The sequence below is a fragment of the Triticum aestivum genome, chromosome 4D (assembly GCF_018294505.1).
Source record: "Triticum aestivum cultivar Chinese Spring chromosome 4D, IWGSC CS RefSeq v2.1, whole genome shotgun sequence".
Taxonomy (NCBI): Eukaryota; Viridiplantae; Streptophyta; class Magnoliopsida; order Poales; family Poaceae; genus Triticum; species Triticum aestivum.
The window spans coordinates 461,472,654-461,498,666 of NC_057805.1; the positions used below are offsets into that span (position 1 = coordinate 461,472,654).

At 47.5% G+C, this 26,013-nt stretch overlaps 1 protein-coding gene across 1 annotated transcript; it reads left to right on the forward strand.

Moving 5' to 3' along the window:
• The first annotated feature begins 913 nt into the window (after nucleotides 1-913).
• Nucleotides 914-2,587, forward strand: LOC123098622 (solute carrier family 25 member 44). Its single transcript, XM_044520659.1, has one exon. It carries the CDS (start codon nucleotides 1,197-1,199, stop codon nucleotides 2,184-2,186), a length of 990 nt encoding a protein of 329 aa, XP_044376594.1. The 5' UTR covers nucleotides 914-1,196; the 3' UTR covers nucleotides 2,187-2,587.
• Nucleotides 2,588-26,013: the final 23,426 nt, after the last annotated feature.

The window sequence follows — 26,013 nt, forward strand, 5'->3', positions numbered from 1 at the left end:
TGGGTCAAGATCTGCAACTACAGGGTTTATTTTAGACTTCACTCTTGCGACAACCAATAATGTCACGCGCTCCGACGACCGGGTTCTCCTCCACCCGTCACGCGAGCGAAACCCAGGCCCGCCAAATATCCACACCAGCCTCTGTCTGCTAGGTACCGATCGGCCGAGAGCGAGGGAGCTCACGTGAGCCTTTGCCCAGGCGATCTATCTATCAGTCTATCTCTAGCTAGCTACCGGCTGCGTGTCGTGTGGAGCGTTTGTTGACTTGGTCTTGTCGGAGAGCTCGCCGACGATCGAAGGCGTCCGTCGTCGGCCGGGTAAAATCCGCCAGACGCTTACGAACAGAGCAACCAAGCATGATTGGTGACACGACGGTGTGTAGTGGTGAGTGTGGCGCCGACCGACGAGTCTGTTAGCCGGAGAGATGGTTTTCAGATGCACGCGGTCAAGGAAGCCACGGCCAAGGTGCCGGCGACCGTCGACATCGTGCCGTGCGTGCGTACGTGTGTATGCAGAGCGAACGTGGTAATCAAGCGCCGTTATTGTGGGCGGGGCGGGCGAGCTCAACAGCAACTTGCAGTTGCCGGAGCTGTCTCTGTGTGCGCAGCACTCCACATCGACCGATCCAGATCCAGTCTCGCATTAAACAAAGGAAAACAAAAGCGGGATCGAATCATATGGAATCCCTTCCCTCCCACACGGCGTGTTCCCTCCCCCCCGCGGTCCAGCGGCCAATGGGGGACGGCCACCGGCGGTCTCCGGTGGCTCCGCCAACAGTGACCGATAAGCCCCGCTCCCCGACACGCACCCACCGCCGGCACGTGACGATTGCCGTCCGGGCATCACGGCTGCTGGTACTACGATGCCACTACCCCGCTACACGCCGGCCGGTAGGGCTTCCCTCGGGGATAAGGCCGGGTGGCTGCCCACGACACCAACCCTCTGTATAAATATTCACTTACCCCCTCGGGATCCCGAATAATCGCACTCGCCACGCTGCCTCCCACTTCTCCCCACTTTCAAGGATCCCAAGTGCCGCCCCTCCCTCCTTCCTCGCCGGAGAAGCTTCCTTCCTTCCGCCGACGGCCGGCGCTGCGATGGCGTGATATGGATCTTGTCACCGCGGATTGATTTGATTGGATGGTTGGGTTTTCTCTGGTTGGCGGGGAGCAGCAGCAGCAGCAGCAGCAGAGAAGATGAGCTTCAGCGTTGCGGGCATGGAGAAGGAGCGCGGCGCGGCGGCGGCGGTGGAGGAGATCCGGCGCCTGCCGGCGGAGGTCAACTGGGAGATGCTCGACAAGTCCCGCTTCTTCGTCCTTGGCGCCGCCCTCTTCTCGGGCGTCTCCGCCGCGCTCTACCCGGCCGTCGTCGTCAAGACGCACCTGCAGGTTGCGCCGCCCCCGCAGGCCGCCGCCGCCACCGTCAGGGCCATCCTCGGCCGCGACGGCCTCCGGGGCTTCTACCGCGGCTTCGGCGCCTCGCTGGCCGGCACCGTGCCCGCGCGCGCGCTCTACATGGCCGCGCTCGAGGCCACCAAGAGCTCCGTCGGGTCCGCCGCCGTCCGGTTCGGGGTCTCGGAGCCCGCGGCGTCGGCGGTCGCCTCCGCCGCGGCGGGGGTCTCGGCCGCCGTCGCCGCGCAGGTCGTGTGGACCCCCGTGGACGTCATCAGCCAGCGGCTGATGGTCCAGACCTCCGCCGCCTGCCGCTACGCCGGCGGCGCGGACGCGTTCAGGAAGATCCTCGCGGCCGACGGCGTCCGCGGCCTGTACCGCGGCTTCGGCCTCTCCATCATCACCTACGCGCCGTCCAACGCGGTATGGTGGGCGTCCTACGCCATGGCGCAGCGCTTCGCGTGGCGCGTCGTGGGCGCCGACCGCTCCGAGAGCTACCCGGCCCTGATGGCCGTGCAGGGCGCCAGCGCGGCCGTGGCCGGGGGCGCGGCGGCCCTGGTGACCATGCCGCTGGACACCGTGAAGACGCGGCTCCAGGTGATGGAGACGGACGCGGCGGTGGCGCGGCCGACGCTGGGGAGCACCATGCGGGGGCTGCTCAAGGAGGGCGGGTGGGCCGCGTGCTACCGAGGCCTCGGGCCGAGGTGGGGCTCCATGTCGCTCTCCGCCGCCACCATGGTCACCACCTACGAGCTCCTGAAGCGGCTGTCGGCCAAGGAGGGCTCCCTGGGCTAGATCGATACTTGTCACCACTACCAGTAGCGTCGTCGTTCGCCAGGTGACTCAGACCAATCTGGCCTCGAAGCGAGATCGATCCGTGAAGGTGCTGCCCGGCCGGTCTCAATTAGTTAGGTTTCTTGTACATATGCTCAAGATCTTTTGCTTCATGTCGCGTTGCGTTTCGTCGATCTGGTGCTATAGAGGGATGGATGGCGAAGAACAAGCACTAGAAGGTGGGTGGGGTTTTAGGAAGCCAGGTTTTGCTGGTTTTATGCCCGTGGCGGCGGCGGCGCCGCCGCCGCCGATGATGATGATGAAAAATTAGGTGAAGTGATAGATTTTCAGTCTGAACTTCTTATGAACTACTACTATCTTAGCGATGATGGTGATGATTATGTGCTGAGTACTCCGTATTAGTATGTGCTTTGTTATGTGAATGAAAACTTTGTGTGCCTAACTCCAACTGACTGCCCACTCTGTTCATGGTCACTGTTGTGCTGGGCTGCTAGCGGCGTCACTGTCAGGGCTTTGCTTCATAGAATGAGGTGACTTGATGTGCACCTATGGGCTATGGCCGCTTCTTTTCATCAGTTTCTTGGACGGTTCTTTCTCGGGGACTAGAGTTTAGGACAGCGAGGGTGCAATGGTGCTACCTCGATCACTTTCCTGACTCCTCGATGGCATGATAGCACTACACTTTTTGTTCGTGAGGCGACACTATACCTGCCGCACAAGATATGACACTAGACAGAAAACCGTTCAAGATATTTCGTTTAATCTCAGAAATTATCATGCCATGGAGGAATATCAGTGTGTGAAGGTTGAAGAAGAACACGCGCGTGTTGAGGACAGGTTAGGCTCCACAAGAGCTGTAAATATCAGGCTGTGAGAAGATGGACGGGGTAGGAGGTGACGCTGGCGAGACGTGCGATTTACGATATGATAAGCAGGCGATCAATTCTGCTCCCGGAGTAGAGAGTAGACCAGCTAAGCTATTGCACCAAATTCCGACTCCCGTCAGCTCGAGGGGAGGAATCCTCGAGAAACAAGGAACCATCCACAAATGGCACCTCTCCAAGGGGGGCGAGAGCAACGGCACACGATTAAGAAACAATAAACCGCGCTAATAATGCTCCGACGTGTCGTGTGCTCGAGAGAAAAATGGCAAGTCGCGTGTCAGATCAGCGCGTGAGGACGATAGGCGGGTCGCTTTATCGCCGTGGGGTGGCCATGCCGGTGTGGTGACCGCTGCCGGCTCGGTCGGGCCCACGCGTCCACGTCCAGCCAGCCATCATCCGTCCCGGATCGCGTTTGGTGGGGATGGGGCCCGCTGGGCAGTCAAAAAAACTTGTCGACTCTGTCTGACCAGATCCTGTTCAGCGAGGCGAATGCGGATGAATGGGATGATTTGATTCGCATCGCCTGATTGAGGTTGAGGATGCGATGCCTTCCTTGGTCCGTCCTCTGTTGCTCCGCGTGCTCGCGGTCAGGAGACTGCACCTGCACGTACGTGCTCGGTAGATTTGGCGTTTTGTTCCGTTCTTTCTACAGTACCCTGCGGCAATGCCATGGCATGTGTGATTTGTGTGGAGAAAGCTGATCGTTTCCACGCTCCGTTCCTGCTAAAACTGCTTGGCGTGTCTGGTGGTGTTGTTTAGCTGGGCACCCTATCGACTAGTTCAGGAAACCTGGTGGTCACTGGCCAGCTTTGCTGCAGACACGGCGACTGGCTCCTATGTAGTACTCACTCCGTCCGGAAATACTTGTCGGAAGATGTATCTAGACATATTTTAGTTCTAGGTACATCCATTTTTATGCATTTCTCCGACAAATATTTCCGGACGGTGGGAGTAGTATAAAGTAGCCGCAGTGCTACACGGGGAAGCTGACGCTTCTTGACATGAAGTATTCACAAGCTGCGGGGGGAAAGCAACAGAAGCAGAACTGAGACTAAGGCCAACTCCACCACGCGATCCCATACGGACGTCCGGTTTGGCTGGATTTTGTCCATTTGGGGCGCCGATGGGTTCACCCGTGTCCGGTCTTGTCCGTTGGGTCGTGCGTGCGCCCACCGCGCGGCCGCACCCCAAATCACGTCCGCGTTGGACATGATTTAAAGAAACAGAAAAACGTAAATAAAATGACTAAAAAAGTAAATAAGCGCAGTTTAATAAACTTAAAACTTAGTTAGGGTCGCCACGGCCACAAAACGGCACAGTTTCACGTCCAACTTGACATAATTAAACTAAAAAAGAAAATAAATAACGGCCGCCGCCAGCGCGCTCCTGCTCGTGCCCGTCGATGTCGTCGCCGTCGCCGTCTTCAGTGGCCGCCGGCGTCGTCGTCGTCGCTAACGAGGTCCACGTAGGCCGGCGGCGTCCAGAGGTGGGCCGGCGGTGCGTGGTAGACGGGGGCGGGCTGGACGGCGGGAGGTGCCTGCACGACCTCCTCCCGTGGCGACGCCTCCCGCTCCGGTGACCGCGGTGGCGTGGGGCACCAGTTCACACCCCCCACGACGCCGGCCATCTCCGGCGCGGTGCACGACCAGCTCCATTGCTGGCCCACCAGGCCGGGGTGGAACGCGGCCACCGGCTCCGCCTCCATCGCCTCCTCCGTCCTCTCCTCCTCCTTGACGGCCACCATCTCCATCTCGGGGAAGGCGACGTCGCCGACAGCAGAGAGTGCCATCGCCTCCTCCAGGCCGTGCCATTGGCGCTCGTCGTGCGTGTTCATGGAGTCCTCCATGACACGCTGCATGAGCCGGGCCTCCTCCTCCGCTGTCATGCGAGGAGGTGGAGGTGGTGACGGAGACGGGGAAGGCGACGGCGTGGGCGTGAGGCCGCGCACCCGCGTACGCCCGCATACCTCTCGACGTGGCCGTCGCGGCCTCGACACCGTGCCGGCGAAGTAGGACGCGCGGCGCGTGTCGTGCTCGTCCTGGAGCCATGTGTCCCAGAGCACGGAGTCGGGGCCGTACCTGTCATCGTAGTACAGGTCGTCGGGGAGGAGGCGGCGGCGGCGCTCGATCTCATCGCGGCGCGCACGGCCGCTTGCCGGCACCGGCGGGATCGGCACACGGTCGGCGCTGAGGTGCCATCCGTTGGGGAGGTGGACGTCACTCCACGGGACCGGCGTCCTCGTATCCCAGTACCGCCGGCACACGTCCGCCGCGAGGTACTGCCGGTCGCGCTCGCCAGCGGGCCTAGGGTTGATGGTGAAGGGGGCCGGCGCGGAGGCTCGACGGGAGGAGCGCGGCGGTGACGCGGGCTCCTCCTTCTTCACGGAGCCGCGGCGGCGCCCCGAGGAGGAGCCGGCCTCACGGTCGTGCTTCCCCTTGCGGTTCCAGAAGCCCATGGCTTCGAGGTGGCCGGCCGGCGAGCTCGAGGACAAGGGAGGGCTAGGGTTTGGCGCTGTCGGGTTTCGAGGAGGCCGCGGGGTGGCGTGGGGCAGTGTGGAGAACGACCGGTCCACGGTTCCCACTTAAAGAAGGACGGCGACCTTTCGATGTGCGGATGACAGGTGGGGCCGCCCGTTCGTGCGCATTGATGTGGGTGAGTGGGAGGTAGGTGGCCGCGTGCCACACGGCCCCGACGCGGACAAGGCGCGCGTCCGTTTGGTATCCGCCGCGACCCAAACCCGGCGCAAGTTTGCGCTCGAAATGGGTCCGCCCGGACACAAAACAGACAAGATGGGTCCGGGCCATCGCGCGCTGGGCTGTCTCGTTTGTCCGTTTTACCTCAAACGGACGGGGCCGGACAGGATGGGGTCGCGCGGTGGAGTTGGCCGAAGAGCGAGTGAGCACAACATTTCTTGCAAGTTTGCCCGTGACACTGTTCTTGGTCAATCGATGAGGGGTCACTCGTCAATCCATGAGCCGGCCAATGCAAGGATAGCAACGTAGTAGTACGTGGGATGCAAGACCATCAAGCAGATCAGCAACACAACTCCAACGCACGATCCCAAACAAACGTCTGTTTTGCCTGAATTTCATCAGTTTGAGACAGAAAAACAGACACATTTGTCCACTTGCGATCGTGTGGCCTTGGTGTGTCCAACCGATCCGCCGCATCCTAAACTGTCCGTGTATTTGGACTTGAACTTTGACCCCCAAAAAACCTAAATAAACATTGCAAATAATATAAAAACATTAATATAAACATTAAAACGTCCACACGTCCACGGTAGCCAAGTTCAACACAGTTCTTAATTAAATTAAAACTTAAAAGGCATAAATTAAACTAGATAAGGCCCGTCGCCGGCGAGGCCGCCGTTGTCTTCAGTATCTACCGTCCTACTCCTCGTGGTCGTCGATGGTGTGGCCGCCGTCGTCTTCGGTAGCCGCCATCCTACTCCTCGTCATCGTCGTCGTCGTCGTCGGTAAGGCCGTCGTCGTCTTCAGTAGTCGCCGTCCTACTTGTCATCGTCGCCGGTGAGGTCGACGTATGGAGGTGGCTGCTAGAGGTGGGCTGACGGCCCCTGCCAGACCGGAGGCGCCTGCACCACCACCTCCTCCTGCTCTGGTGACCGCGGCGGTGTGGGTGACCATGGCCCGACACCCGCCGCATCGGCCATCTCTGACGCTGTGGACGACCAGCTCCATGGCTGGCCCACCAGGTGCGGGTTCCACGTGGCGATGGGTGGCTCCTGCACCACCTCCTCTTGCACCTCCTCCTTGACGGCCATGTCCAGCTCCGGGACGGCGACGTCCCGGCCGCAAAGAGGGTCGACTGGGTTTCGAGGCCCTCCCATTGGCGCTCGTCGTGGGTGTTTATGGAGTCCTCCAAGACACGCCCCATGAGCTCGGCCTCCTCCTCCTCGGTCATGGGAGGTGGCAGTGGCGGGGACTGGGACGGAGATGGTGTCGACGTGAAGCCGCGCACACGCCTAAGCCCGCACGTTTGGGGCCGGCTTCAGCACGAGCAGGACGCGGGCAGGACGGGCTCGGAGGATGATCGACAAAAAAGGATTGCCGCTGCAGGTCGTGCTGGTCGCGGGGCCACGTATCCCACAGCGGCGAATCAATGGCATACCTGCAGTCGTAGAGCAGATCGGGTGGCCAACGGGCGCGGCGTCAGTCGATCTCCTCACGGCGGGCGCGTCCGCTCACTGGTACTGGTGGGATTAGAACACGATCCGCGGAGAGATGCCAATTGTTGGGGAGGTGGGCATCTCCCCATGGGAGTGGCGTCGCCGTCTCCCAGTAGCGCCGGCAGATGTCGGCGAAGACGTACGACCTATTGCGCTATAGGGCCGGTGGCGGCGCGATGTCAAACGCGGACGGAGTAGGTGGCGCTGTTGGGGAACGTAGTAATTTCAAAAATTTACCTACGCAAACGCAAGATCATGGTGATGCATATCAACAAGAGGGGAGAGTGTTGTCCACGTACCCTCGTAGACCGTAAGTGGAAGCGTTATGACAACGCGGTTGATGTAGTCGTACGTCTTCACGATCGACCGATCCTAGTACCAAAAGTCCGGCACCTCCGCGATCTGCACACGTTCAGCTCGGTGACGTCCCACGAACTCACGATCCAGCAGAGTGTCGAGGGAGAGCTTCGTCAGCACGACCGCGTGATGACGGTGATGATGAAGTTACTGGCAAAGGGCTTCGCCTAAGCACTACGACGATATGAGCGAGGTGGATTATGGTGGAGGGGGGCACCGCACACGGCTGGAAACAATCAACTTGTGTGTTCTAGGGTGCCCCCTGCCCCCGTATATAAAGGAGCAAGGGGGGAGGCCAGCCGGCCCTTGGGGCGCGCCAGGAGAGGAGGAGTCCTCCTCCTAGTAGGAGTAGGACTCCCCTTTCCTACTCCTACTAGGAGGGGGAAAGGAAGGAGGATAGGGAGAAGGAAAGGGGGGCGCCGCCCCCCCCTTCCCTAGTCCAATTCGGACCAGAGGGGGAGGGGGCGTGCGGCCTGCCCTGGCCATCCCTTTCTCTCTCCACTAAGGCCCATGTGGCCCATTAGTTCTCTCGGGGGGGGGGGGGGGTTCCGGTAACCCTCCGGCACTCCGGTTTTCTCCGAAATCACTCGGAACACTTCCGGTGCCCGAATATAGCCGTCCAATATATCAATCTTTATGTCTCAACCATTTCGAGACTTCTCGTCATGTCCGTGATCACATCCGGGACTCCGAACTATCTTCAGTTCATCAAAACACATAAACTCACAATACCGATCGTCACCGAACGTTAAGCGTGCGGACCCTACGGGTTCGAGAACTATGCAGACATGACCAAGACACGTCTGTGGTCAATAACCAATAACGGAACCTGGATGCTCATATTGGTTCCTACATATTCTACGAAGATCTTTATCGGTCAAACCGCATAACAACATACGTTGTTCCCTTTGTCATCGGTATGTTACTTGCCCGAGATTTGATCGTCGGTATCTCAATACCTAGTTCAATCTCGTTACCGGCAAGTCTCTTTACTCGTTCCGTAATGCATCATCCCGCAACTAATTCATTAGTCACATTGCTTGCAAGGCTTATAGTGATGTGCATTACCGAGAGGGCCCAAAGATACCTCTCCGACAATCGGAGTGACAAATCCTAATCTCGATCTATGCCAACTCAACAAGTACCATTGGAGACACCTGTAGAGCACCTTTATAATCACCTAGTTACGTTGTGACGTTTGGTAGCACACAAAGTGTTCCTCCGGTATTCGGGAGTTGCATAATCTCATAGTCATAGGAACATGTATAAGTCATGAAGAAAGCAATAGCAACATACTAAACGATCAAGTGCTAAGCTAACGGAATGGGTCAAGTCAATCACATCATTCTCTAATGATGTGATCCCGTTAATCAAATGACAACTCATGTCTATGGCTAGGAAACTCAACCATCTTTGATTCAACGAGCTAGTCAAGTAGAGGCATACTAGTGACACTCTGTTTGTCTATGTACTCACACATGTACTAAGTTTCCGGTTAATACAATTCTAGCATGAATAATAAACATTTATCATGATATGAGGAAATATAAATAAAAACTTTATTCTTGCCTCTAGGGCATATTTCCTTCAGTCTCCCACTTGCACTAGATCAATAATCTAGATTACACAGTAATGATTCTAACACCCATGGAGTCTTGGTGTTGATCATGTTTTGCTCGTGAGAGAGGCTTAGTCAACGGGTCTGCAACATTCAGATCTGTATGTATCTTGAAAATCTCTATGTCTCCCTCCTTGACTTGATCGCGGATGGAATTGAAGCGCCTCTTGATGTGCTTGGTTCTCTTGTGAAATCTGGTTTCCTTTGCCAAGGCAATTGCACCAGTATTGTCACAAAAGATTTTCATTGGACCCGATGCACTAGGTATGACACCTAGATCGGATATGAACTCCTTCATCGAGACTCCTTCATTTGTTGCTTCCGAAGCAGCTATGTACTCCTCTTCACACGTAGATCCCGCCACAACGGTTTGCTTAGAACTGCACCAACTGACAGCTCCACCGTTCATTATAAATACGTATCCGGTTTGTGACTTAGAGTCACCCGGATCAGTGTCAAAGCTTGCATCGACGTAACCATTTACGACGAGCTCTTTGTCACCTCCATAAACGAGAAACATATCTTAGTCGTTTTCAAGTATTTCAGGATGTTCTTGACCGCTGTCCAGTGATCCACTCCTGGATTACTTTGGTACCTCCGTGCTAAACTAATCGCAAGGCACACATTAGGTCTGGTACACAGCATTGCATACATGATAGAGCCTATGGCTGAAGCATAGGGAACACCTTTCATTTTCTCTGTATCTTCTACAGTGGTCGGGCATTGAGTCCGACTCAATTTCACACCTTGTAACACAGGCAAGAACCCTTTCTTTGCTTGATCCATTTTGAACTTCTTCAAAATTTTATCAAGGTATGTGCTTTGTGATAGTCCAATTAAGCGTCTTGATCTATCTCTATAGATCTTGATGCCCAATATATAAGCAGCTTCACCGAGGTCTTTCATTAAAAAACTCTTGTTCAAGTATTCTTTTATGCTATCCAAAAATTCTATATCATTTCCAATCAACAATATGTCATCCACATATAATATTAGAAATGCTACAGAGCCCCCACTCACTTTCTTGTAAATACAGGCTTCTCCAAAAGTCTGTATAAAACCATATGCCTTGATCACACTATCATAACGTTTATTCCAACTCCGAGATGCTTGCACCAGTCCATAAATGGATTGCTGGAGCTTGCACACTTTGTTAGCATCCTTTGGATCGATAAAACCTTCAGGTTACATCATATACAACTCTTCTTCCAGAAATCCATTCAGGAATGCAGTCTTTACATCCATTTGCCAAATTTCATAATCATAAAATGCAGCAATTGCTAACATGATTCAGACGGACTTAAGCATCGCTACGGGTGAGAAGGTCTCATCGTAGTCAACTGATGGGGAACGTAGTAATTTCAAAAAAATTCCTACGCACACGCAAGATCATGGTGATGCATAGCAACGAGAGGGGAGAGTGTGTCCACGTACCCTCGTAGACCGAAAGCGGAAGCGTTAGCACAACGCGGTTGATGTAGTCGTACATCTTCACGATCTGACCGATCAAGTACCGAACGCACGGCACCTCCGAGTTCAGCACACGTTCAACTCGATGACATCCCTCGAACTCCGATCCAGCCGAGCTTTGAGGGAGAGTTCCGTCAGCACGACGGCGTGGTGATGATGATGATGTTCTACTGACGCAGGGCTTCGCCTAAGCACCGCTACGATATAATCGAGGTGGATTATGGTGGAGGGGGGCACCGCACACGGCTAAGAGATCAATGATCAATTGTTGTGTCTCCAAGGGGTGCCCCCCTCCCCGTATATAAAGGAGTGGAGGAGGGGGAGGGCCAGCCCTCTCTATGGCGCTCCCTAGGAGGAGTCCTACTCCCACCGAGAGTAGGATTCCCCCCTTCCAAGTAGTAGGAGTAGGAGTCAAGGAAAGGGGAGAGAGAAGAGAAGGAAGGAGGGGGCGCAGCCCCTCCCCCTAGTCCAATTCGGACTAGGCCTTGGGGGGGGGGGCGCAGCCTATCCTCTCTCTTTCCCCTAAAACCCAATAAGGCCCATATACTCCCCGGCGAATTCCCGTAACTCTCCGGTACTCCGAAAAATACCCGAATCACTCGGAACCTTTCCGATGTCCGAATATAGTCGTCCAATATATCGATCTTTACGTCTTGGCCATTTAGAGACTCCTCGTCATGTCCCCGATCTCATCCGGGACTCCGAATTACCTTCGGTACATCAAAACACATAAACTCATAATATAATCGTCATCGAACTTTAAGCGTGCGGACCCTACGGGTTCGAGAACAATGTAGACATGACCGAGACACGTCTCCGGTCAATAACCAATAGCGGAACCTGGATGCTCATATTGGCTCCCACATATTCTACGAAGATCTTTATCGGTCAAACCGCATAACAACATACGTTGTTCCCTTTGTCATCGGTATGTTACTTGCCCGAGATTCGATCGTCGGTATCTCAATACCTAGTTGAATCTCGTTACCGGCAAGTCTCTTTACTCGTTCCGTAATACATCGTCCCGCAACTAACTCATTAGTTACAATGCTTGGAAGGCTTATAGTGATGTGTATTACTGAGTGGGCCTAGAGATACTTCTCCGGCAATCGGAGTGACAAATCCTAATCTCGAAATACGCCAACCCAACAAGTACCTTCGGAGACACCTGTAGAGCACCTTTATAATCGCCCAGTTACGTTGTGACGTTTGGTAGCACAGAAAGTGTTCCTCCGGTAAACGGGAGTTGCATAATCTCATAGTCATAGGAACATGTATAAGTCATGAGGAAAGCAATAGCAACATACTAAACGATCAAGTGCTAAGCTAACGGAATGGGTCAAGTCAATCACATCATTCTCCTAATGATGTGATCCCGTTAATCAAATGACAACTCATGTCTATGGTTAGGAAACATAACCATCTTTAATTAACGAGCTAGTCAAGTAGAGGCATACTAGTGACACTCTGTTTGTCTATGTATTCACACATGTATTATGTTTCCGGTTAATACAATTTTAGCATGAATAATAAACATTTATCATGATATGAGGAAATAAATAATAACTTTATTATTGCCTCTAGGGCATATTTCCTTCATCAACTCCTTGAACTTGTTGAAACCCTTTCACAACAAGTCGAGCTTTGTAGACAATAACATTACCGTCAGCGTCTGTCTTCTTCTTGAAGATCCATTTATTCTCGATGGCTTGCCGATCATCGGGCAAGTCAACCGAAGTCCACACTTTGTTCTCATACATGGATCCCATCTCAGATTTCATGGCCTCAAGCCATTTTATGGAATCTGGGCTCATCATCGCTTCCCCATAGTTCGTAGGTTCGTCATGGTCAAGTAACATGACCTCTAGAATAGGGTTACGGTACCACTCTGGTGCGGATCTTACTCTGGTTGACCTATGAGGTTCGGTAGTGACTTGATCTGATGTTACATGATCATCATCATTAGCTTCCTCACTAATTGGTGTAGGAGTCACAGCAACAGATTTCTGTGATGAACTACTTTCCAATAAGGGAGCAGGTACAGTTACCTCATCAAGTTCTACTTTCCTCCCACTCACTTCTTTCGAGAGAAACTCCTTCTCTAGAAAGGATCCATTCTTAGCAACGAATGTCTTGCCTTCGAATCTGTGATAAAAGGTGTATCCAACAGTCTCCTTTGGGTATCCTATGAAGACACATTTCTCCAATTTGGGTTCGAGCTTATCAGGTTGAAGCTTTTTCACATAAGCATCGCAGCCCCAAACTTTAAGAAACGACAACTTTGGTTTCTTGCCAAACCATAGTTCATAAGGTGCCATCTCAACGGATTTAAATGGTGCCCTATTTAACGTGAATGCAGTTGTCTCTAAAGCATAACCCCAAAACGATAGCGGTAAATCAGTAAGAGACATCATAGATCGCACCATATCTAGTAAAGTACGATTACGACGTTCGGACACACCATTACGCTGTGGTGTTCCGGGTGGCGTGAGTTGCGAAACTATTCCGCATTGTTTCAAATGAAGACCAAACTCGTAACTCAAATATTCTCCTCCATGATCAGATCGTAGAAACTTTATTTTCTTGTTACGATGATTTTCCACTTCACTTTGAAATTCTTTGAACTTTTCAAATGTTTCAGACTTATGCTTCATCAAGTAGATATACCCATATCTGCTTAAATCATTTGTGAAGGTGAGAAAATAACGATACCCGCCGCGAGCCTCAACATTCATCGGACCACATACATCAGTATGTATGATTTCCAACAAATCTGTTGCTCGCTCCATTGTTCCGGAGAACGCGTTTTAGTCATCTTGCCCATGAGGCATGGTTCGCAAGTACCAAGTGATTCCAAAAGTCTATCAGAATGGAGTTTCTTCATGCGCTTTACACCAATATGACCTAAACGGCAGTGCCACAAATAAGTTGCACTATCATTATCAACTCTGCATCTTTTGGCTTCAATATTATGAATATGTGTGTCACTACTATCGAGATTCAACATAAATAGACCACTCTTCAAGGGTGCATGACCATAAATATATTACTCATATAAATAGAACAACCATTATTCTCTGATTTAAATGAATAACCGTCTCGCATCAAACAAGATCCAGATATAATGTTCATGCTCAACACTGGCACCAAATAACAATTATTCAGGTCTAAAACTAATCCCGAAGGTAGATGTAGAGGTAGCCTGCCGACCGCGATCACATCAACTTTGGAACCATTTTCCACGCGCATCGTCACCTCGTCCTTAGCCAATGTTCGCCTAATCCGTCGTCCCTGTTTCGAGTTGCAAATATTAGCAACATAACCAGTATCAAATACCCAGGTACTACTGCGAGCATTAGTAAGGTACACATCAATAACATGTATATCACATATACTTTTGTTCACCTTGCCATCCTTCTTATCCGCCAAATACTTGGGGTAGTTCCGCTTCCAGTGACCAGTCCCTTTGCAGTAGAAGCATTCAGTCTCAGGCTTAGGTCCAGACTTGGGCTTCTTCACTTGAGCAGCAACTTGTTTGCCATTCTTCTTGAAGTTCCCCTTCTTCCCTTTACCCTTTTTCTTAAAACTGGTGGTCTTGTTGACCATCAACACTTGATGCTCCTTCTTGATTTCTACCTCCGTAGCCTTTAGCATTGCGAAGAGCTCGGGAATTGTATTATCCATCCCTTGCTTGTTATAGTTCATCACGAAGCTCTTGTAGCTTGGTGACAATGATTGAAGAATTCTGTCAATGACAGGAAGATTAACTCCCAGTTGAATCAAGTGATTGTTATACCCAGACATTTTGAGTATATGCTCACTGACAGAACTATTCTCCTCCATCTTGCAGCTGTAGAACTTATTGGAACTTCATATCTCTCAATCCGGGCATTTGCTTGAAATATTAACTTCAACTCCTGGAACATCTCATATGCTCCATGACGTTCAAAACGTCGTTGAAGTCCCGGTTCTAAGCCGTAAAGCATGGCACACTGAACTATCGAGTAGTCATCAGCTTTGCTCTGCCAGGCGTTCATAACATCAGGCGTTCCTCCTGCAGCAGGTTTGGCACCTAGTGATACGTCTCCAACGTATCTATAATTTATGAAGTATTCATGCTATTATAGTATCCATCTTGGGTGTTTAATGAGCTTTACTATGCACTTTTATATTAATTTTGGGACTAACCTATTGACCTAGAGCCCAGTGCCAGTTTCTGTTTTTTTTCCTTGTTTCAGTGTTTCGCGGAAAAGGAATATCAAACGCAGTCCAAACGGAATGAAACCTTCGGAAAAGTTATTTTTGGAACGGAAGCAATCCAGGGGACTTGGAGTGCACGTCAGGGAATTAACGAGGAGGGCACGAGGCAGGGGGCGCGCCCTCCACTCTTGTGGGCCCCTCGTGGCTCCCCTGACGTATTGCTTCCTCCTATATATACCAATATACCCTAAAACCTTTGGGGAACAGAATAGATCGGGAGTTCCGCCGCCGCAAGCCTCTGTAGCCACCAAAAACGAATCGGGACCCTGTTCCGGCACCCTGCCGGAGGGGGGAACCCTCACCGGTGGCCATCTTCATCATCCCGGTGCTCTCCATGACGAGGAGGGAGTAGTTCACCCTCGGGGCTGAGGGTATGTACCAGTAGCTATGTGTTTGATCTCTCTCTCTCTCATGTTCTTGAGGTGATACGATCTTGATGTATTGCGAGCTTTGCTATTATAGTTGGATCTTATGATGTTTCTCCCCCTCTACTCTCTTGTAATGGATTGAGTTTTCCCTTTGAAGTTATCTTATCGGATTGAGTCTTTAATGATTTGAGAACACTTGATGTATGTCTTGCGTGGGATAACCGTGGTGACAATGGGTTATTCTATTGATTCACTTGATGTATGTTTTGGTGATCAACTTGCGGGTTCCGCCCATGAACCTATGCATAGGGATTGGCACACGTTTTCGTCTTGACTCTCCGGTAGAAAATTTGGGACACTCTTTGAGGTTCTATGTGTTGGTTGAATAGATGAATCTGAGATTGTGTGATGCATATCGTATAATCATACCCACGGATACTTGAGGTGACATTGGAGTATCTAGGTGACATTAGGGTTTTGGTTGATGTGTGTCTTAAGGTGTTATTTTACTACGAACTCTAGGGCTGTTTGTGACACTTATAGGAATAGCCCAATGGATTGACCGGATAGAATAACTTTGAGGTGGTTTCGTACCCTACCATAATCTCTTCGTTTGTTCTCCGCTATTAGTGACTTTGGAGTGACTCTTTGTTGCATGTTGAGGGATAGTTATATGATCCAATTATGTTATTATTGTTGAGAGAACTTGCACTAGTGAAAGTATGAACCCTAGGCCTTGTTTCCTAGCATTGCAATACCGTTTGTGCTCACTTTTATCATTAGTTACCTTGCTGTTTTTATATTTTCAGATTACAAAAACCTATATCTACCATCCATATTGCACTTGTATCACCATCTCTTCGCCGAACTAGTGCACCTATACAATTTACCATTGTATTGGGTGTGTTGGGGACACAAGAGACTCTTTGTTATTTGGTTGCAGGGTTGTTTGAGAGAGACCATCTTCATCCTACGCCTCCCACGGATTGATAAACCTTAGGTCACCCACTTGAGGGAAATTTGCTACTGTCCTACAAACCTCTGCACTTGAAGGCCCAACAACGTCTACAAGAAGAAGGTTGCGTAGTAGACATCAAGCAGTTTCTGGCGCCGTTGCCGGGGAGGCTAGGTAAGCGGCACTCACACCCCGTCAACTAAGCAGTTTCTGGCGCTGTTGCCGGGGAGGTGAGTGCTTGAAGGTACATCTTTAGATCTTGCAATCGAATCTTTCTGTTTCTTGTTTTAGCACTAGTTTAGTTTATAAAAGAAAACTACCAAAAAAATGGAATTGAGTTTGTCTCATACGCTTCATCTTTTTAATATCTTTCGTGAGAATGATGGAAAGGAAAATTGTGCCAAAGTGTTAGAAAAAGAATGCATTAAAATGTTTGGCACTAAATCTTTGTATGATGAACATGATTGCAATGTTGTTAGTATGAACTCCTTGAATATCCATAGTACTAATGATGATTGCACTAGTCATGATGAAAATGTCTCTTATAAGCATGTCGACTTTTGTGGAGTGCATTGGGTTTGCAAGTACACACTAAGTATAGAAGATAGATATTTTAAGAGGCATAAGCATTTAGAAACTAAATTGTTGCAAGAAAGGCTAGATGTTTGTGCTGAAAATTTAAATTTTCTTGGCCGTACTTGTGAACTTTGCAATGAACGGGGTCATTTAACTATCCGATGCAAATTGTTTCATGATCTAATCGTGTCCAAAAATTGTGATGACTTGATTTCCCTTGCACATTATAATGAACTTAGTTTGCTTATGGGCTACGAAGAAATGAAACGTATGACTAATTATCTTCCAGAATTTGCCCGTTATAAACTTCTTGAATTTGATCCAGAGGAAATTTATATGTATTGTGCGGTGAATTGCATTGAAAATCCTTATATTGCCAATTACATAAAGAAAAGATAACAAATAGAAGATGAAGACAATACTAATGAAAGGGAAGAAACTCCCCAATACCCTCCTATTATTTCTTATGATGAATCAGGTAACGAGGAGGAGCCTTCTATTCAACCAATCTCATCACATGATGTGAAGAAGAAAAAGAAAAGACGGAGAAGCAAAGGTAGAAAGTTATCCCTCCCAAATGATGTTGCTCCTATTACTCATTGTGATGATGATAATTGCTATACTATTGGTGCTATCCATACTATTAATGATGAGAGTGATTATGCTTATGATATGAAAAGGCCCAAGCTTGGGGATGCTATGTTTGATGAAGATGATGTTTTTGAGAATATATTTGCTGCAATTAATGTTTGTCCCAAGCTTGGGTATGCTATGTTTAATGAAGATGATATTTTTAGTCTCCCAAGTTTTGATATGCGAATTTATAATGATGATAGCATGCCTCCTACTTATGATTATATTGATGAAAGTGGGTTTGGAAGAGTGTCAACTTTAGGAAGTAGTGATCCCACTATTTTGGAGGATGTTGAATCTTATTGTGATAATTATGAAAGTGGATTTGGAGAGGTCATAACTTTATTTAGTGATGAATCCACTATTTCGGAAGAGGTTTCAATTGATTATGATGAGAACAAAGTTGCTACTTACGATGATTATTGTGATGAAACTTATGCTATAAAGAGTAGTGATGATTATGTTTATAAAACTTGTCATGATTATGATTACCCTTTTTCTGAACATTATTCATTTAATGTGGAAACAATTTATAGTATTCGAGTCTCTTATGATACTCCCACTATTCCGAATGAGAAGAATTTTGCTTATGTGGAGAGTAGTAAATTTTCTATGCAAGTAGATCATGAAAAGAATGCTTTAGGTGCTGGTTATATTGTTGAATTCATTCATGATGCTACTGAAAATTATTATGAGGGAGGAATATATGCTTGTAGGAATTGCAATAATATCAAGTTTCCTCTCTATGTGCTTAAAGTTTTGAAGTTATGCTTGTTTTGCCTTCCTATGCTAGTTGATTATTGTTCCCATAAGTTGTTTGCTCACAAAATCCCTATGCATAGGAAGTGGGTTAGACTTAAATGTGCTAGTCATATTCTTCATGATGCTCTCTTTATGTTTCAATTCTTATCTTTATGTGAGCATCATTGAAATCATCATGCCTAGCTAGGGGCGTTAAACGTTAGCGCTTGTTGGGAGGCAACCCAATTTTATTTTAGTTTCTTGCTTTTTGGTTCTGTTTAGGAATAAATAATCCATCTAGCTTCTGTTTAGATGTGGTTTTATGTTTTAATTAGTGTTTGTGCCAAGTAGAACCTTTGGGAAGACTTGGGTGAAGTCTTTATGATCATGCTGTAAAAAACAGAAACTTTAGCGCTCACGAGATTAGCTAAAACTTTTACTGGAGAGTGCTATTTAGTTGATTATTTTTGCAGATGATTACTAGACAAATTACTCAGGTCCACCAATTTATTTTAGAATTTTTGGAGTTCCAGAAGTATACGTTTGATACAGATTACTACAGACTGTTCTGTTTTTGACAGATTCTGTTTTCTTTGTGTTGTTTGCTTATTTTGATGAATCTATGGCTAGTAAAATAGTTTATAAACCATAGAGAAGTTGGAATACAGTAGGTTTAACACCAATACAAATAAAGAATGAGTTAATTACAGTATATTGAAGTGGTGTTTTGTTTTCTTTCGCTAACGGAGCTTACGAGTTTTCTGTTGAGTTTTGTGTTGTGAAGTTTTCAAGTTTTGGGTAAAGATTCGATGGAATATGGAATAAGGAGTGGCAAGAGCCTAATCTTGGGGATGCCCAAGGCACCCCAAGGTAATATTCAAGGATAACCAAGAGCCTAAGCTTGGGGATGCCCCGGAAGGCATCCCCTCTTTCGTCTTCGTTCATCGGTAACCTTACTTGGAGCTATATTTTTATTCACTACATGATATGTGTTTTGCTTGGAGCGTCATTTTATTTTCTTTAGATTTGCTTGCTGTTTGAATAAATTACAAAGATCTGAAATTCTTAAATGAGAGAGAGTCTTCACATAGCTACATAATTATTTAACTACTCATTGATCTTCACTTATATCTTTTTGGAGTAGTTTGTTATTTACTCGTGTGCTTCACTTATATCCTATGAGTAAATGGTTGAATGATTTGAATGTCATAAATCTGAAATTATATATGTTCCATATGCTTATCCCATGGGGAGTAATGACTTCACATATAAGAAGTAGAGGTGGTAAATTTATCGAAGGTTAGCAAACATTGTATTGGTCACTTGAACAATTCATGAAAGAATATTGAAGGAAGAGAGATTTCACATATAAATATACTATCTTGGACATCTTCTATGATTGTGAGCCCCATTAATTATTTTCAAACCTGAGCAAATTAGTTGAAGTTGGACAAGGAAGACAACATAATGAGTTATGCTTGGGTATATTTGTATAGAAGTTATATTGTTATGGATCCTCTAACATGTGGTGCTTGCTATTTAGAATCCTTTGCTAGCCAAAATATCTGTACTAAGCGGGAATACTGCTTGTGCATCCAAATCCTTGAACCAAGTTTCTTCCATGAGTGTCCACCATATCTACCTATATGCGGTATTTACCTGCCGTTCCAAGTAAATTTGCATGTGCCAAACTCTAAACATTCAAATAATAATCTGTTTTGTATGCCCGAATCGCTCATGTAGCGACTAGGGGCTAGCAGTATCTTCCATGCCTGGTGGGTTATTCTCACGATGAGTGGACTCCGCTCATCATTCCCGAGAAAATGGCTGGTAACTGGGATGCCCAGTCCTATGATCAAAAGATCAAAAACAAATTCGCAAATAATTTAAACAAAACTCCCCCAGGAATGTTGATAGTTGGACGGCACCCGTTGTTTCGGACAAGCCGTGGAGTGTGAATGTTGGTGGAGGGGGAGTAAAATCTTTACCTTTCTGCGTGGGAACCGCCTATAATGTATGTAGTATGGAAGATATTGGGAACTCTTGGTCGTTATGTTGACAATGAAAGCATACCTCTCAAAATTATTTTCATCTCTGTTTTTGCTTCGAGCTCTGGCACCTCTGCAAATCCCTGCTTCCCTCTGCGAAGGGCCTATCTTTTACTTTTATGCAAGAGTCAGTAGTATTCCTTCTCATTCCAACCTACTTTTTAGCTCGCAAGCATCATGTGATGGAAAGATCTAAGCATATATGGCCATTCAAATATATTTGAGCATGAATTATTACTGTTGACATTACCCTTGAGGTAAAAGGTTGGGAGGCGAAACATTAAGCCCCTATCTTTCTTTGTGTTCGATGAATACTATTTGTTCTAAAAATATGCTTTGAGTGGTAGCGATCATGGAAGACTAAATGATAGTTGAGTATGTGAAGTTTGCTGAATCAAAGCTCTGACATAGACTCTTCCTGAAAATAAGATGAATTGCAGTTGTTTGATGACTGAGAACATAGTTTGTTCGTTTTCAAGAAAGTTATGGTCTATGCTTTAACATGTGAATAGCTTGTTACTTGATCATGCAAAGTTTTATGATATGAGCTACTGTTATGACATATAATGATGCTAGAAAAGGTGATTGAAGTTATCATTGATCAAACTTGTGCACCTGCTAGCATTCACACTTCATAAATTCTTTCTTTTATCATTTACCTACTCGAGGACGAGCAGGAATTAAGCTTGGGGATGCTGATACGTCTCCAACGTATCTATAATTTATGAAGTATTCATGCTATTATATTATCCATCTTGGGAGTTTAATGGGCTTTACTATGCACTTTTATATTACTTTTGGGACTAACCTATTGACCCAGAGCCCAGTGCCAGTTTCTGTTTTTCCTTGTTTCAGTGTTTCGCGGAAAAGGAATATAGAATGGAGTCCAAACGGAATGAAACCTTCAGAAAAGTTATTTTTGGAACGAAAGTAATCCAGGGGACTTGGAGTGGACGTCAGGGAATCAACGAGGAGGGCACGAGGCATGGGGGCGCGCCCACCCCCCTGGGCGCGCCCTCCACCCTCGTGGGCCGTTCGTAGCCCCCCTGACGTATTTCTTCCTCCTATATATACCAATATACCCTAAAACCTTCGGGGAACAGAATACATCGGGAGTTCCTCCGCCGCAAGCCTCTGTAGCCACCAAAAACCAATCGGGACCCTGTTCCGGCACCCTGCCGGAGGGGGGAACCCTCACCGGTGGCCATCTTCATCACCCCGGCGCTCTCCATGACGAGGAGGGAGTAGTTCACCCTCGGGGCTGAGGATATGTACCAGTAGCTATGTGTTTGATCTCTCTCTCTCTCATGTTCTTGAGGTGATACGATCTTGATGTATCGCGAGCTTTGCTATTATAGTTGGATCTTATGATGTTTCTCCCCCTCTACTCTCTTGTAATGGATTGAGTTTTCCCTTTGAAGTTATCTTATCGGATTGAGTCTTTAATGATTTGAGAACACTTGATGTATGTCTTGCGTGGGATAACCGTGGTGACAATGGGTTATTCTATTGATTCACTTGATGTATGTTTTGGTGATCAACTTGCGGATTCCGCCCATGAACCTATGAATAGGGGTTGGCACACGTTTTCGTCTTGACTCTCCGGTAGAAACTTTGGGGCACTCTTTGAGGTTCTATGTGTTGGTTGAATAGATGAATCTGAGATTGTGTGATGCATATCGTACAATCATACCCACGGATACCTGAGGTGACATTGGAGTATCAAGGTGACATTAGGGTTTTGGTTGATGTGTGTCTTAAGGTGTTATTTTACTACGAACTCTAGGGCTGTTTGTGACACTTATAGGAATAGCCCAATAGATTGATCGGAAAGAATAACTTTGAGGTGGTTTCGTACCCTACCATAATCTCTTCCTCTGTTCTCCGCTATTAGTGACTTTGGAGTGACTCTTTGTTGCATGTTGAGGGATAGTTATATGATCCAATTATGTTATTATTGTTGAGAGAACTTGCACTAGTGAAAGTATGAACCCTAGGCCTTGTTTCCTAGCATTGCAATACCGTTTGTGCTCACTTTTATCATTAGTTACCTTGCTATTTTTATATTTTCAGATTACAAAAACCTATATCTACCATCCATATTGCACTTGTATCACCATCTCTTCGCCGAACTAGTGCACCTATACAATTTACCATTGTATTGGGTGTGTTGGGGACACAAGAGACTCTTTGTTATTTGGTTGCAGGGTTGTTTGAGAGAGACCATATTCATCCTACGCCTCTCACGGATTGATAAACCTTAGGTCATCCACTTGAGGGAAATTTGCTACTGTCCTACAAACCGCTGCACTTGGAGGCCCAAGAACGTCTACAAGAAGAAAGTTGCGTAGTAGACATCACCTAGCGGTGCTTCCAGGACGTAATTCTTCTGTGTAGCAATGAGGATAATCCTCAAGTTACGGACCCAGTCCGTGTAGTTGCTACCATCATCTTTCAACTAAGCTTTCTCTAGGAACGCATCAAAATTCAACGGAACAACAGCACGGGCCATCTATCTACAACAACATAGACATGCAAAATACTATCAGGGACTAAGTTCATGATAAATTAAAGTTCAATTAATCAAATTACTTAAGAACTCCCACTTAGATAGACATCCCTCTAATCATCTAAGTGATCACGTGATCCAAATCAACGAAACCATGTCCGATCATCACGTGAGATGGAGTAGTTTTCAATGGTGAACATCACTATGTTGATCATATCTACTATATGATTCACGCTCGACCTTTCGGTCTCAGTGTTCCGAGGCCATATCTGCATATGCTAGGCTCGTCAAGTTTAACCCGAGTATTCTGCGTGTGCAAAACTGGCTTGCACCCGTTGTATGTGAACGTAGAGCTTATCACACTCGATCATCACGTGGTGTCTCGGCACGACGAACTTTCGCAACGGTGCATACTCAGGGAGAACACTTATACCTTGAAATTTAGTGAGAGATCATCTTATAATGCTACCGTTGAACTAAGCAAAATAAGATGCATAAAGGATAAACATCACATGCAATCAATATAAGTGATATGATATGGTCATCATCATCTGGTGCCTTTGATCTCCATCTCCAAAGCACCGTCATGATCACCATCGTCACCGGCGCGACACCTTGATCTCCATCATAGCATCATTGTCGTCTCGCCAACTATTGCTTCTACGACTATCGCTACTGCTTAGTGAGAAAGTAAAGCAATTACATGGTGATTGCATTTCATACAATAAAGCGACAACAATATGGCTCCTACCAGTTGCCGATAACTCTGTTACAAAACATGATCATCTCATACAATCACTACAAAAAAAAGACACTTCCGTGATGATACGTGTTTGTCACAGTAGGTCACGTTTTCTGTCATGCATGTACATCCATGACAATTTTATGACAGAATCATCATAGTCATACCTGTCCTGTCGTAGAAGTGTTCCATGACATTACCAAAATTATCATCACGGAAGTGTCCACTTCCATGACGATAAATCGCGCGTCATAGAAGTGCTTTCGTCAACGGTGACCGACACGTGGCATCCACCGTAATGGGACGCCGTTAAGCTATCGGGTTTGGTTTTGGATCCGATAACCCGCTAACAGCCCGAACCAATGAGGATTTTCCATGTGTAAAATTCTCATTGGCCGAAGGAAACACGTGTTGGCTCACCGTTTGGACATATGTCATCCATTCATTGGACAAGAGGTGCCTATCATACGTCGACACGTGGCATGGCCCAACAGAGGCCCATTCCGGTGCAAAGGCCGACCCGTTTGACTTGGTCAAACGGTAACGGGCAGGCCCACGAAAGCCTGTTAACGACATGTTCGTATATAGCCCATTTACGGCCCGCTAACTCACGACCCGTTACGGCCTACCGAAATTAAGCCTAGTAGCTTCATCTGGGCCGTCCAATATGATTCCAGCCCGTTGTAACTTCTAGCCCATGTATGGCCCATGATGTCTTTCGGCCCATACGAGGCCATTTGTAACTCTTGGCCCATTAAAGGCCCATGGTGAATCTGGCCCGCAATGAACAGTGTACCGCTTTATACCCATTAGCGGCGTATTGTTCCATTGGGCTGTTTCCAACACGTGTTATGTTTCGGCCTTCTCAGGGCCCATTTATTCTTGGGCTTAGTTCCAGCATTCGGTTACTTACGGCCCGTTACTGGCCTTTTTTGCTTGTGGGCCAAATTCAGCCCGTGGTTAAAATCGGCCCGTTTGCGGCCCGTTAATTCGTTGGGCCGTTTTCGTAGCGTCATCAAATACGGCAGATTAATGACGGCCCGTTATGGTCGGCCCATGAACGGACGATTCCAAATATAGCCCGTTTACGACCTATAATGCGGCCTGTTATTGGCCCATGTTTGGTCGATCGATCATACGACCCGTAGAAGGCCCATTGATGCTACGGCCCGTAGAAGGCCCATCGTTTCTACGGCCCTTAGAAGGCCCATTGTTTCTATGACCCGTAGGAGGCCCATGGTAACTACAGTAAATATGTAGCCCATGGTTATTGTGGACTAGTTTTAAAAAATAGGTTATTGCGGCCACTAGCAAACCGCAGAAAAAGAACTGCACTAACCACAAGCAAACAAATAAACAAGAAAACAAGGAAATAAATAAGAAAGCAACTTACGCTAGGCTATCACGGCTATTACACATATTACATCCACTGGGCATCAAAGTTCGCCACCAGTGCAAATATAGGGAACAAAGCCGCATATCATATACACTGGTTGTCAAACTTGGCAACCAGTGCAAATAAACGCCGCAGCAAAACAAGTCCAGAACTGAAACCACTTTAGAAGAGCTCAAGAAACAATATGCTGGGTAACCATAATGCTGGCAAGATGCTTAGCAAGCTTATTAACTTTCTCTTGTTTGGCGCTTAAATCCTCCAGCACTTGCTGTTGCACAAGAAAGTATGCATTTGAATTCTGCAGGGACTTCCTCAGTCCTTCGGCTTCTTGCCACATCACAACTGACTGATGCCTTTCAGCTTGTAGCTGAGACTGAAGAAGCCGAAGTGATTCAGGCAGCGAGTTCGAAGAGCTTGTGCCAGCGGTACTGGCCAGTAACTCAAATACTACATCAACGCAGGACTGTGGGGTTTTGTTACTGTCTACAAGATCATTTTTATCACCTTTCTTGGAGACCAACATGACTATCTCACTATCTTGAACCTTATCTGCATTACTTTCTCTACCATTGCATAGTGGGGTGCTCTTCTCCAATATTATGTTCACATACTACAAGAGAAAACAAGCAGACACATCACAGATTTAGCATGTAGTATACGAAACTCATTTTGGTAAACTGGTTCAGTAGTAAGGTGGACATGATAACAACATGAAACAAACATATATCTATGTACTATGGTCACTGTATTGTCCATATCATTCTAGTTTATGTTGCCTAATCAAGATAGAGACACAGTTCAACTCATATATTTTTAAGACACAACAGCATAGACATAATATAAATGTGAGAAACTACATAGCATTGGCAACACTTGTAATGTGCATCACATGAGAACATAACTGTTTATACAACTGAAACTGAAATCAACATAGAGCAAGAAGTTAGAACAACAATCCAGTTAAAGAAATAGGTTTAAAACATACCTGTTGCGCCATTGGAGTTTCAATTGGATCCTTCAAATTCGAAAGTAGTTGGTATGAGTAAATACAGTGATGCAACAGCAAAGGAGTATGGACCAT